This window comes from Amblyomma mixtum, chromosome 6, assembly GCF_055824585.1.
Source record: "Amblyomma mixtum isolate Tamu chromosome 6, ASM5582458v1, whole genome shotgun sequence".
NCBI classification, from domain to species: domain Eukaryota; kingdom Metazoa; phylum Arthropoda; class Arachnida; order Ixodida; family Ixodidae; genus Amblyomma; species Amblyomma mixtum.
The window spans coordinates 32,214,583-32,229,154 of NC_143017.1; the positions used below are offsets into that span (position 1 = coordinate 32,214,583).

The 14,572-nt window shown below is 44.0% G+C and overlaps 1 protein-coding gene across 3 annotated transcripts in view; it reads right to left on the minus strand.

The window, feature by feature from the left end:
• LOC149338736 (uncharacterized) overlaps window positions 1-14,572 on the minus strand; it is a 76,123-nt gene that overhangs the window by 25,777 nt on the left and 35,774 nt on the right. The window contains exons 1-6 of one of the 3 annotated variants that reach the window (XM_089547737.1): window positions 12,171-12,317; window positions 11,150-11,475; window positions 8,110-8,279; window positions 5,415-5,561; window positions 3,256-3,393; window positions 3,019-3,138 (exon numbers count right to left, since the gene is read on the minus strand). In XM_089547737.1, the coding sequence (XP_089403863.1) occupies window positions 3,019-3,138; window positions 3,256-3,393; window positions 5,415-5,561; window positions 8,110-8,279; window positions 11,150-11,462 (888 nt within the window). In that variant the 5' untranslated portion in view covers window positions 11,463-11,475; window positions 12,171-12,317. Of the gene's footprint in view, window positions 1-3,018; window positions 3,139-3,255; window positions 3,394-5,414; window positions 5,562-8,109; window positions 8,280-11,149; window positions 11,476-11,950; window positions 12,144-12,170; window positions 12,318-14,572 lie in introns of those variants that run through there. The other 2 variants (XM_089547738.1, XM_089547739.1) reach the window with 2 other exon arrangements.

Consider the following 14,572-nt stretch of genomic DNA (forward strand, 5'->3'; position numbering starts at 1 on the left):
ATGTCTTTGTACAAAAACTGGTTCACTAAACATCTTCAGCACAGTAAACAAACACAGACAGGTACCGAGCTACACAACAAAGGCTAACAGCAGAAAGAAAAGCCCGAAAGGAAAGCCCGAAAGGAAAGAATACAATAAAAAAAAAGATTAAAGCACACAGCAGTGACATACAGATGATTGAAATTCGTCACTCCATCTCACTTCTGTGTTTATTCCATAAATATGTTCCCACCCATCCTTCGCTGTTGCCTCTGGAATCACCTTTCCGCTCTCCACAATGCTTACATAATCAACTCAGCTTCAAGCGAACATATGGAAAGACCCTGTCATTTAATTCTTCTGCATTACCTAACACAATTAAGCTCTGGAATGAACTTCCTGACAACACAATCTCTTTCACTGATCCTAGAGAGTTTAAAAAACATCTATGTATACCCCATAACTACAGCGCAAACGACAGGACAAAGATGAAGAAGGGACACCACACAGCGCTGACTCACAACTAAAGTTTATTGGATGCCAGAAGGTATAAATACCTCCCTGGCGGCCAGAAAGAATGCAGTCGACACTTACATGCGTGACTGACATAATAGTGTACCAGTCATATGCCGCCAAGCAAATCACATGCGCGAGAATACAATATAAGCAGTGACAGAATACAATATAATCAGTGAGCAAGCACTTGTCAATATTCGCAATCAAGGTATCTTCTTTCTTTTTCTGACAACGCGACAGATGAAGCACTGATGCATTCTTCCGAGAGCCTACCTATTAAGTGAGCTTCAATGATCTCCCTTGCTAACGAGTCACGGTTCTTTTCTAACACTGCACTTTCCTGATAGTTTGGCGCACAGACGTAGGTGTCATCGTCATCTTCATTGCCTTTGCAGTGCCTGCAATGTTTCGCCACGTGGCCAGAGATAGCGACACGGGAGACATTGTACTCATGCTCTCTGAGTCTTTCGTTTAAACATCGGCCGGTTTGGCCGATGTATCGCTTACCACAAGACAGTGGCAGCGAATATATCACCCCTTCCTGGCAAGGCACGAACTGTTTTGCGTGCTTTATCGGGCACTTGCGCGATTCTTTAATCTCTGAATTGACATTCTTAATCAGGCTGGACAGTCGTTTGGGCGCCGAAAAGACGACATCAACGCCTGCATGTTTTCCGATTCTTTTCAGATTGTGCGACACCTTGTGAAGATATGGCACTACAACAATCTTCCTTTTCTTCGTCTCTTTCGTACATTTACTATTTCCTTTTGATTTTAACTTTTCCAGTAGTTTTCCTGCCACGGAAACTAATAATTCAGACGGGTAGCCTGCCTTTGCCAGGCGGTCTACTTGGTTGCTGAAGCTATGCTTCAACCTGTGTTCACAGGATTTGTTGACTGTGTTGCTAAAAACGGTATGTACAATTGCTCTCTTCACCAGCTTGGAGTGAGCTGATGAAAACGGCAAGATGGGCTTAACAGCACGGGGCTCATAAGCCCAACAAACATGAGATGGACTGAAATGAAGCGAAAGATCTAAAAACCTAATAAAATCATTCAATGGTACTTCGTGTGTTAAAACCAATGGTGTGAGGCATTCTGAGAACACCGAAAGGACGTCAGGAAATTGCTGCTCGAAACCGAGGTTGTCACAATCTAAAAACACAAGGTAGTCATCAACAAATCTAAAAATGCTACAAACTCTGGCAAAGGCAGGCTACCCGTCTGAATTATTAGTTTCCGTGGCAGGAAAACTACTGGAAAAGTTAAAATCAAAAGGAAATAGTAAATGTACGAAAGAGACGAAGAAAAGGAAGATTGTTGTAGTGCCATATCTTCACAAGGTGTCGCACAATCTGAAAAGAATCGGAAAACATGCAGGCGTTGATGTCGTCTTTTCGGCGCCCAAACGACTGTCCAGCCTGATTAAGAATGTCAATTCAGAGATTAAAGAATCGCGCAAGTGCCCGATAAAGCACGCAAAACAGTTCGTGCCTTGCCAGGAAGGGGTGATATATTCGCTGCCACTGTCTTGTGGTAAGCGATACATCGGCCAAACCGGCCGATGTTTAAACGAAAGACTCAGAGAGCATGAGTACAATGTCTCCCGTGTCGCTATCTCTGGCCACGTGGCGAAACATTGCAGGCACTGCAAAGGCAATGAAGATGACGATGACACCTACGTCTGTGCGCCAAACTATCAGGAAAGTGCAGTGTTAGAAAAGAACCGTGACTCGTTAGCAAGGGAGATCATTGAAGCTCACTTAATAAGTAGGCTCTCGGAAGAATGCATCAGTGCTTCATCTGTCGCGTTGTCAGAAAAAGAAAGAAGATACCTTGATTGCGAATATTGACAAGTGCTTGCTCACTGATTATATTGTATTCTGTCACTGCTTATATTGTATTCTCGCGCATGTGATTTGCTTGGCGGCATATGACTGGTACACTATTATGTCAGTCACGCATGTAAGTGTCGACTGCATTCTTTCTGGCCGCCAGGGAGGTATTTATACCTTCTGGCATCCAATAAACTTTAGTTGTGAGTCAGCGCTGTGTGGTGTCCCTTCTTCATCTTTGTCCTGTCGTTTGCGCTGTAGTTATGGATCATCAAAAACACCAACTCGCCCAACAAATGCTTTTGTCGATCTATGTATACATTTACTGTCCTAGTAATGTTCAAAACGTACCACAGTTTCATTTGCTCTTAACACTGTTTTCTGATTTACCACTGTTCCTGTTGCCCCTGGTTACCTTTTTTTTCGCATGTTTATGTTGCTCTTTTTTTTTTCTTTCTATTTTCATGATTGATGTTATTTTAACTGCGTTTTGTATGAACTTCGTGTTCCTTCCGAGTATCTGCCTTGTACCATGTCCGCTGTACTGTTATTATGGTTTATTACTTCTGCATATTCCTGTTTCGACATGCCCCCCTCACCCAATGCTCTTCGGGGCCTGTGAGGTACAAACAAACAAATAAATAAAAATTAACAAACAGAAGCAAAACACAGTCGCTGCCTTTCCCACCTGTGCTCTGCTTTCCTGAAGGCTCTTGATTTCACTGTGCAGCAAAGCCTTGGTGCTTTCCTGTGCACTGAGCTGCTCTTGAACATTTTCCAGGGCTTCCTGCTGCAACCTGTAGTTCACCTGCGCAAGACAACAAGAGCGGAAAGATTGTTTTCAAAACAAGAAAAGAGAAAAGAAAGAGGGGAGAACAGCTCGAAAGAACACGCAGCAGGAAAGGAGGGAACTGGAGGCACGTACCGTGAGCGCGTCAAAATCCATCTTGAGTGCGTCGTACTGCTTGGCAGACACGTCCAACATTTTTCTCAAACTGGAAATTGCAGTTTCCTTCACTTCTGCCTCCTTCCTGTACTTCGCTTCCTTTTCACTGAGAGCTCTCTGCAAAACGGGCATATAAATGTAAACACGTGGGTTGGGACGGATTCTTGACAATATGCATGGCAATTTACAAAAACGCAACACACACAAGAAAGCACTTAACTACACTACACGAAAAGTTTTTCTGGCAATAGATTGGAACCTGTAGAGCCAAAAAACATGCTGCCTCGTGTTACCAAATGATATATAGTAGTCCCAGCTTGCAGTTGTTAGTTTTCTTTTAGAGCATGGTATATTATCAATATTCATTATTTAAGACATATTTCTACACCTTCCAACATTAGAACTGTGACATGATATGTAAACAATTGTGTACATTGCAAACTCGTAGCTTGGGCTTCGGAATTATTTGTTTCGGGTGAATTTTGCATCCTTCATAAGCTGTTTTTTTTTTACGCCATATATCGAACGTAGCAAATAATATTTCACGAAACAGTGAGCGGGGTAGCATGTTGGCCGCCATTTTTGTGCTGACATACTATTTTGCCAACAGCTGTAATCAAATTTTTTTTTTTGCAATTTCAAGCATAATGTGCACCTTCCAAACAAGAATTATTTCCACGATCCTGCGAGTGTTTACTTTATAAGCTATGGCATATCAATTATCACTTTTCATACGATGTTTCGCACGTCTCTGCAAAAAATTGGCCACTAGTAAAATACACTGAAAAACTAACAAATTGTCCTTTTTTAGGCCCGAATATATTATTTAGGGTGAAAAAATTTCATTTCGATGGCAACACAAAGTGGGTTAAGGAAAAAATTTAGCCGGGCACGTCTATTTACAAGGAGCCTCCACAGATGGCGCCAGTCGCACCAGTGACGGAGTGGAAGTACCGCAAAGAGAGCAATGTACAGTCGAGCGCGATTTGAAGGTTATCACATTTATTCCGGCTGAAACGAATTAAGGAATATTTCCTGTCGTGACGGTGACTTAGTCCGCAATACGCATGACAGTGCAGGTTAGAGGAATCCTTCGGCTAGCTAAGCCCATGTATTTACTGCAGCGTTCTTGCGATAATAAACTGTGTTAGAGCAGTTTAATCTGATTAGCTTAAGCCTGAAGTGATCACATTCAAATCGCGCTCGACTGTACCACATGGCCAGGCCAAACCACCTTGGGCAAAGCACATCATCATGCAGCCGAATTATTTGGCAGAATGATACAGTTACAAACGCTCCGTCCCCGTAGCCTTCATTGCCAAGAATAGCTGTCGCCAAGTGTACTGTAGAACGACATTGGTTTGTTTTTTATTAAAAAAAAGGTGAAAAAATAAGCATTCACCGGGAAAACATGTTATCACATTCCACCAGGCGAAAGGTCACATGTGTCAGGAATCAAGTGCAAGCACATTTGTAATTACTTTCTAAAACTGTAAAACGCTCTGACCACTGCCATGTAAACACCTGTTTCTACTCCTGTCAACCTGCATACAGACGTTGTCCTCATTTCCATTCCACCAGTGGCCCGAGTGGAGCACCTCTTGCATATTGTTGCCATCACTGCTTTCGGTGACGCTCAGTGGTTAGAATATTCTCATCTACTGCAACAAACCGTGCAAAAGGGGCCTCAATGCGCAAAAAGACCATACCAAATTCTGCTTCAGCTTCCCGAAATCAGTTCCAGCAACAGCATCCACTAATCAATTTGCACAGACTACTTGGTTCTTACCTCTCCTCCTTTTCCTCTCATTAAAATGCATTTCTCTCTCTCTCTCCCCAACCTAATATCAAATATGGGCACTCACGCTAACTTAGGAAAGATTACAGCTTCTCTCGAAACTAAGACGTTTCAAGCCGTTTCAAGATGTTTCAAGATGACTGCTAGTCTGCATTCTAAGCCACACTCCACTGCAACTGGACAGGAAGGCTACGTCCCATGCCAGCATAAAAAGGGGTAGAAAGCTGCACTTGCAAAGCAATTTCCCACCATGGAAAGGGAAACTGGGCGAGCTGCAAGCTTCCCATCCTTGGCTGCCATTGCCAGCAAATCTGCCAGCACGCCACCTTGCCATGCTTACCATGTACTCGGCGTTCTTGGCCGCGATGCCTTGCTTCAGCTCCCAGACGAGAGCTTCGTTCAACTGGTTGACCTCTCGTTCCTTGGCCCACGCACGCCTCTCCTCGCGCAGCTGCTTCTCCGCTTGGCTCAGCTTGGCCTGGCACGCCTGAAGACAATTAGACCGGAGGATTAACTGTAGTTTATTCATCAATGACATAGTTATTGCTCTTAGACACAAGGATTAATTGTAACTTTTTAATCAATGACATAGCTATTCCTCTCGGCCTCAGTAGCAGCCAATGGCAGCGACCGAATGTGAGGCACAGCCCTGCCTGCGACCTTCAATGATTTTGCGTTCTGTGTTTCTTCTTTGTTGGTGTTAACTGCGTTTAGCTCGGAAGTACTTAAGGCTGTAACTGAGCGCTTCACCTTTTTTGCTGTCAACCACATGCTCCACGTGCCTCCATGCTAACCTGTGTCCGCCATATTGTTTGTTTGCATTTATCATATTTGTGGATGACTTAATACCTAGGCTTGGCTTTTGATGGCTAAAGTGCTGCAGCATGGCCAGAAATATTTTACACCTATAATATTGCACAGAAATGTTTCTGCTCACTTTAAAAATGCTACAAAACAATTTAAAACGCCTTTTATGCCCACTGTTTCCACTTAATTGTAGTACTAATTTTTTCTTCACTCATCACCAATGCTATCATTTGCGAATGACATTATTTTTTACGGTGTAGCACCGAAATGAGGCCGAATGACATTTGATGCATTGAACGCTATTCGATTCGAATAGCATTAAATCTTCCATAAATGACAGAAGCCAACAGTCACCAGCTTCCGTCAATTATGTCACAGCGAGCACCTCTCTACATTCCCTTTTCTGCTGATTAAATCTTCCAGTGTGACAGGGGTATAAAAATGTTTAATTAAAGTACTATAGATGCCTAATTTTCGCTGCGTGTTTTCTTATTTCAAATAATGCGCTAGACTTTAGAATGCATAGCTCACCATGTGGTATTCGCCTCCGACCGCTAAACTTCTATTCCAGTGGAGTTTCTTTGGACAACTAGGGATCTTAAACCTGTTTCAATGCTCGTTGTCATGAGGCAGATGAATATGAGGATAAATTCTAAAGGGTGCTTTATAAGCGTGAGGCTACAACATGGCTACCAAAAAGATCTCTTATCGGAGTCGCTGTATGACGCACTACCACGCTAGTGACACCCTTTTACGAGGACCTTGAGCATTTAAAATGGTTGCTGTGATGTTGAATGCTTTTGCACTGGCAGGCAGCGGGTTTGTTCACACGTAGGAGTGCTTCGTTGAAGACTGGTAAAATAAATGACGAAACATTTTTTATAGATTTGGAAAACAAATCGTAATTGGCAAACAATTTTTTACTAATACCCGCAATTGTCACACTGTTTCTGAAATAATCAGCAAAAAATTAGGGCATTTTATATCTACAGGAAAACGAACTGTTATAGTAAACTGTCTTGTGCTGCAAAAAAGGACCCAAAAAGACCCTAACTACAGAACTTGTTTTCTGCATAACTGTATTTTCAACTGAATTTGAGCTTGAAAAATATTGTCCAATTTTTACCGACCCTCCCAATTCTGGAAAAAATACAAAACCCCCAAAAACAGAGCCCTGCTTATAATATAAAGTCACAATAATTAACCCCGGGTGAGGTTCTAATATACTTCTTTAATCTGGCTGATCAACCGTAAATGTAACTGCATATTTCAAATCATTTCAAGAATGTAAATCAGGTCAATTAGTTTAGTTACGTATGTATATCAATAATAGATTTAAACCCAATGTGTCCCCTTCACAGATTTATTTAGCTGGTAACTATGTTACTCGAATATTACTTCCACTTTCTACTTCACCATGGCATGTCTGTCTTTCTGTGCCATATACAAAGGCACGAGAAGTTTTCCACACAAGTACCTTGTAACAAAAAGCATACCAAAAGTTTTAAAGGTAGCACGTCAACTTCTATACAAAACGGAACATGACAACAAAAAACTTTTCAAGCAACAGTTGCCTTTTCTGTTCTATCTGCTGTGAAAGTAAAACAAATGCATCAGAATGACTAAAAAGGATGTGGATATTTGCGTCACACAATTTCAGTGTCAAGAAACAAAACCATGAATGACAATGTGGACTGCACACAATTTCTATCTTTGCCCTTTTAGATGAGAAGATGCTAGTAACATGACCCTTCTTGAATACATTTATTTGGTCCTGGTGTGTCAGTTTGAAATCAGCACTAAACATATATTACTGTCAAGTGGCAGTGACATCATGAAGAGAGGAAACTTTCATAGCCAACTGTTGACTATGTGAAAAACATGAGGGTTCTAAAGCAAGCACTCCTACTAACCATTACAAGCGAGTGAGACAGGCCTACAGTGGGCATTTCTTTATCTGCACCACACGGAATTTTCAACTGCTTCGCAGTTAGTGTGGTCATACAAGTGCTGAAAACATCACATCACACCCAAAATTCGCCAATGCCAGTGCATCGTATGCCAAAACAGACATGATAAAATCGCTGGTTCACACAAAAGGGAAAGAAGAAAAAAAAAACATGCCAAATGTACCAAATGGCGTTTCCAGTTTATAATGAACAGCGCAATGTAAAAGCTTGCACGGACGAAAGCTACAGAAAGCGTGCGCAGAAGGAACCATCACTCACTCGGAGGTGCTTTCTGTACACTGTCAGATCTCTGAGCTCCTTGACGCCCAGCACAAACAGCTCGTCGGTGTTGTCCCCTTCGTTGAATGCAAAGGACTCGCTAATGGCAACCGCAATGCCTTCATGCAGAAAGCGTGCCAGGTATTCACAGTCCAGCTTGATTTTGTGATCTGCAAGAAGCAGAGTGGAATCATGGTGATAATGCTTAAATAGAAAATCTTGGGTGATATGTAAAGTCGTGTCATCACTGAAGGCAGGAGCAGAAATGTGCGGCTTCAACGGCGGTTTTCTTGTGACCACAAATGCAGCTAGCGTAACACAGGGCATACTGCAGCAACCGAATCCCTCTCATGCATCACCTGGCAAAACTTTTAATGTTTGTTACGCTTATGCGACTGCACACGCACACAACGAGCATCCCAATTTCCTCCACACAGCACGTAAAGAGCAGCTAACACCAAAACATGCCCTGCACTATTCCAGCCACATCATCATCATCAGCCTGACTACGCCCACTACAGGACAGAGCCATACCTTGTGGGGACGCCTTCGTCCCCTGCGTTCACTTTCCCGCAATGTACCCCAGCTGTGCCCCGAAACGCGCTCTTCTCAGTTGAGTTACTTTAACTAACAGGGGAGGGCGCTCGCGTCGCAGCGACAGCAGCGCCACGGATGGCGTGTTTTGCCGCTTGCGTGCGGGGGAAGGCTCGCTCTCTTCTCCCTGGGACCGGGAAGCGACCGGACGTTTCGCTCGCAGCTCCGCTCTTCGTCGTCGGGCGACTCTTGGTTGGAACTTGCTCCCGCCGAGCCCGTCCCGCTCGGCCTCGGAGTTTATCCCTTTGCCCTAGCGTGGGCGAACATTCGCTCGTAACCGTGCTGGTGAGTCGGACATCCTAGATTCCTCAGTGTATTTTGTTGCTAGCTGGCGTTATTGTTGTTATAGCAATAAATGCCTTGTTTGTGTCAGCCAGTGTGTCGTTCCTTTGTTCCCGCAGAGCACAGCCCGCCGTGGTCGGTGTGCGCTCGGTAGCGTACGCGACCACGGGGTGGGGTCCGCGCGGTTTTGAACTGTGTCAGCCGCGGTTAAACGGGGAGAACGGATTTATATCTCCCCTATTTAAACCCCACAACCTGTAGCTAAAAGCCTGCACCTCACCTTCCTTTCTATGTCAGAAAAATCTCCATCATTTTTCTTATTCCTCCAAAAAATTTTCCACAATCCCTAAGTCTTACTGCCAGATTGAGCGGATGGCACCAAGCCATAAATCAAGCGATTAATTTTTTGAGCAATGTTGAAAAGTAGGTGAACAATCCACAGAGAGCAAAAAGGCTCGCGAGGGTCGCGCTCTTTCTTAGTAGCAGAGTGCCACATACAAGCACATTTAGCCGTGATACCTAACACTGCACCACTTTAAGCTAGTCATTTAATATGTACTGAGGTTTAAAGGTAAATTTTTTTTCAGCTACTATAATATATATATGCGCCCAAGCAGACTTAAGAATAAAGAGGAGTTAGCCGAAGATGAAATGTTGTAGTACAAAGACAAGCACCACAGAGGTTAAACAGTGTAGCACCATGAAATAACCCATAGTAACGCAAACACTGTGTTCGAGCTTCCTTTGCATCACAGGCCATGAAATTAAAAGTTTCTCACAAAGCCCACTGACTACCAAGATCCTGGTAGTGACAAAACAAAATACACACGCACTCTTACTGGCTAGAAATAAAACCTTATATGAGCCGCACAATACATTAGTGTGCTTTTGTCCCAGTTTGAGAGATCTCCCAAAGGCACCAGAGGCTGGCTTGCAAGGGCAAAACAAGTTTAGCTGAACACTGCACTGCTGATGCCACTGGTAGCAACAAAATGCGGATCACGAAATGTAAATGGTTGCAAAAAATGTAACACAGTGACCTTAGAACACAAAGGCGGCCCTGTGCTGTACGATGTCAGTGCGCATTAAAGATCCCCAGGTGGTTGAAATTATTCCAGACCTCCACTAGGCACCTCTTTCTTTCTTTCTTCTTTCGCTCCCACCTTCCTCCCTTGCCTTATGGAGCAGTTCAGATGTCCACTGAGCTATGTGAGACAGTTACTTATGCATTTCCTTTACTCAAAACACCAATTTTCTAAGGAGAAAACACTCTGGGCTCACTGATTCTTTGAAGCAAGAGCTGTCAGCCCCTAATAACCATGCCACATGCGCACAAGAAATGGTAGTAAATGCTTAAGGCCTCAAGCTTGCTAATGTCATTATTTTCGGAGTTGCAGTTATACGTCCACATTTAACGTCATTATATGAAAGTCACGACGACGGCAACACTAGCAAAGCAGTAAAGCATTTCACCTGAACGCAAAGAGTTCTAATCAGCAGAATATATCACAGTAGTTGTTCAGATGTAACACAAATATTATTTTGCTGAAAACACCACTGTTCTTGGTTGAGAGGTCGAAAAAGTAGCCATAAACTAGCGTGTCAGCACAGAGCCGAGAGTATATCTGAGAAGTGCCAGCAAAAATGGCGTCCTTCATCTGACTTCAACCTCATCTGACTGCAAGTCATGAATTAACCGTTTGCTAATGGTTAGGAAGTTGTTATAAAGAAAACTGAATGCTTTCCTGCATGTGAAATGGGGACGAGTACGCACTGCACAGGCAAATGAGTTGCGGTGAACTCAGTAGAATGGTAGTGAGGCTAATGCCATTAAATTTATGCGCGTGGCACTGTGCGAATGCCATTAAAACTTAAGGCAGCAAGCAAGCACTCAATGGCATTAAATTTGCATGTGTAGCACAAGCTTAACAGACTACCAGTCTGCGACAACTCAGTGCACGGCAAAAGCAAAATAGTTTGCTGTTGAATCGACAGCAAAAGGCAGAAATGTTTGACACGGCAATTATTTGCTAGTTTGATTGTAATACAAATGGAAGCTTGGAAAGATGCTGAAAGCTTTACAGTTGCATAAACACCAATTGAAGAAAGGTGCTCTTGCGCTTAAATCTGCTCAAACATAAGCTGATCTCCAAGCTGATCTCACCCTGGGCGATGAAGATGTTGAAGGTGTCGGGAATCGTCAGCTGGACCCACTTGTCGTAAGGAATCAGCGTGACCTGCTTCATCGAATCGGCTAGGCAGATCTCGACGAAGCAGCTACTCGACACGTAGGGGCCAGAAATGTGCAGTTCAAGCTCCACTTCCTCCCAGGTGGCGTAGCCACGCTTAGTAAGAGCGTTAAAGTACGCTCCGACGTCCGCCAACGGAAATCCATTGCTACTCTCGCTGGAACAGCTCGATGCCTGAGAAGCGTCGATGTTCTGGTCAGTTGTCTCATCAGTCGTAGGAGTCTCCATCTCTGAAGGATTTCTGCAAACAGAGGTCAACAACGCGGTTGTAGCAGGCGAAACGCAGTCGGAATGAGGAGGAAATGCGGCGCTTTTGATGCTCAGTTTGGGGTAGCTTCCTCTCGAGGCGCATGACTAAATTTTGCACACAACACAGATCGGCAAGCGTGCTTCTAAGATTACAATGCGGCCAAGTTAACGAGCAAAGCCAGTAGCGGATGTCTTTCCGGAACAAGATTGCCGACGCGAATGCGTCGAAGAATGCGATGCCGTAGAAGCCAAAACAATGAGTAAGCAAGCGCACCTAGCTGGTGACTACCCGTATCGTAATTTCGATTTCCGTTAAGAAGCGTTTGTCTGTCTATAAACGGTTTACCACCAGCGCCTGGAGACAAAATTCTCCAGCAGTAAACACAAGGCGCTGAACGAGGTCGCGCCTCATTTGCTCGCACGCAACACTACTATGGTCGCGCAAGGTTGACAAGGTCCTCCATTACCGTGTTTGTGACACCAGTGCCAACCTTGACAACGCAACTGCGCGTCAGTAGACAGGTTTAAGGTGCAAAGGCGGGATCCAGATTTTAATCGCAGTCTTACTTGGCAGTAAACACAACACAGACTTTTCAACGCGGAAGCAAACAACGTCATTTGCTACAGGTTGCAACAGCTGAACAAGCAAAGCGAGTGCTCGCAAGAGTAATGAAGGAGCCCACTGACTTGCCGTCTGCTGTGAGACGTCCAATGAAAGCGTAGCACCAAGTCAAGGAAGGTGAATCATCGACGCGGAGACGATGGAAGCAAGGCTAGCGATAACGCTATCACCGTGCGCAAGACACGATGCCAGCGGTACACGGAATGCTAACAATCACAATGTCACGTGACAGAAATTTACCGATGAGACATACTAAAAAACTTTCAAAAAAAATCTCTGAAAACTACAAGATAACTTCTTCTTCTTGCAGAAATTTCAATGTGAGACGTTTACATTAGCAATTTGCAAATGAGCCTTCAGAGTATTCGAGGGAGAGTACAAAGCGCCAGATTTAAACCTTCCAGAACTATGTCTAAGACAGGTCGTGGTCAGAGAGCAATGTTCTCGCCAAATTATGACCTATAACTATGAATGAGCTTTTAAATGCGCTAAAATATCCTCAGCTGTAAGCCACCAGGGTTAACTGGCTCGCTATAACCACTGCTATAACCACTTTGGTTTTGGTCACGTGGTTACGGTGTCTCCATTTGTGCACGCAAATTGTTTGCTGTAGGTTCAGGTTACTGTTGGGGTGTAATGTGCCGCGAATGACTGGTGCTGAAATATAGAACCCTCCACAACAAGCCACACATACTCATTCGGAGCCAGGCGCAGCGAAATAAACGCAGAAAATAAGGTATGCATCCGCGTTTTATGATAGGCTCCAGTGTGTATTTTCGACTGTTTTGCAAGCACGGACTCGTTAGAGGGCCAAAAACATTCTTATATTTTCATACAATGTCTTTTTATGACAGCGCTGAGTCAAAAGAAGTATACCTAAGAACCTAAAAGCAGCTTTGAGTCACGCGGTGTACTTATTAGGACCGTGACTTGTTAGTCCATTATTCTAGAAAAAAAGAAAAAAATCTGTAGGACAATCTGTAGGCTGGGCCGTGCGATAGACCTCACGGCCCACTCGTTAAAAAGGATATAGCCACTGTCACCATGACAGAAAACGAAGGACAAAGTGTGTTGTCCATCGCCTTCTGCGCGACTGAAATTGCGCAATTAGGAATCTGAAAGTGTGTGCTTTTTTTATCACGTTAAATTGTTGCATACGTCTCCCCCACAAAAATTACAGAATTAAAAAAATTCCTCACAACTAACTCGTGACTGAAGAGGTTAAGTGATATTGTCCATTCCGCTGACCTTCCCTGGAAACTACGTCAGTCCAATATTACAAGCAAAAGAAAAATGAGTATAGTGCCACCTAGAAGCTGTCTTATGGTGTCTTTCAGAGAACCATGTAGAGAAATAGGCACAAAAGACAGCCGCCTGTCGTGGGTTATGCGAGCTGATGACAGAGTTGCCTACGAGCTCGCAGTGTGACGCATTATAATTACCGTTTGCCGACCTTCAACTGTCGAAGCGGCAAACTTGCTTTGGTTACTGAGCCACGCCCAGTGGTACGTGCTTCATGGTGTCTAACTGTTCACAAATAGAAGTCTCTTTTCTAATTATCGTATAGCACTGTGGAGCGGTCACTGCAGGCAGCATAAGAACCTCTATCTCATCGTGAGGTATAAAAGTATCAAAACGCCCTATACTTTGGGACCATTTTTTGTAGCTATCTGCTAGATGACACGAACGCGATCAGCCAGATGCTTCCAGACCTATGTGGTCGGCTGGATCAGGACAGCGCTTTAGAGCGGCACACTGGTGGAAGCGCTCTGTTCTTCTGCTACAGTATACCAGAGAAAGTTGTCGCCGGGCATATACGTATAGCTGAACATAGCACACCCTGTACATGTAACGTACAGTCTTGGTCAAAAGTCTTCGGCCATAGGGACTACTTTAGAGTCGCACTGTGGAACACTCGGATCCCTTAAACACCAGAGGGCCCCGAAAGGCTTGTGCCACGGCCGCCTATGGTTCTCCTCGCCTTGCAGAAGTTTGCAGCTTGACAGGTGACTTGAATATGCTTCACTATAGTCGGACGCAACTTAAGTCTGCAGTGAAGCTCCGCCCACATTCAACCTCCGCGCACAGAATTCCTCCACGACAAAGAAGTAGTCCGCTGCTTAAACGTTTCTTATTACCTAAACAAGAAGTTTATCACAAGAAAAAGAATTATGAGCTCTATTATTTTGCTACGTGGATTGTTTGATATAGTCAAACATTAAAAAGCTGATTTCGTTTACTGTTGCGTTTGGCCAGCGGAGTAATACAGGACGCCATGGACCGCGGCCCAGTGTTAACAACTGCTGTTTTTTTTTTAAAGTTGTATCCTACTTATAATCCTACTATACGGCCTAAAAAGCACACCTTGTGCCCTGAAGACTTTTGGCAGGGACATCCGTGGTGCCTGGAAAAGCTACGGAATGGGACACAGAATCAGTAGGAAAATAGGCGCAGACGTAGCAACCTT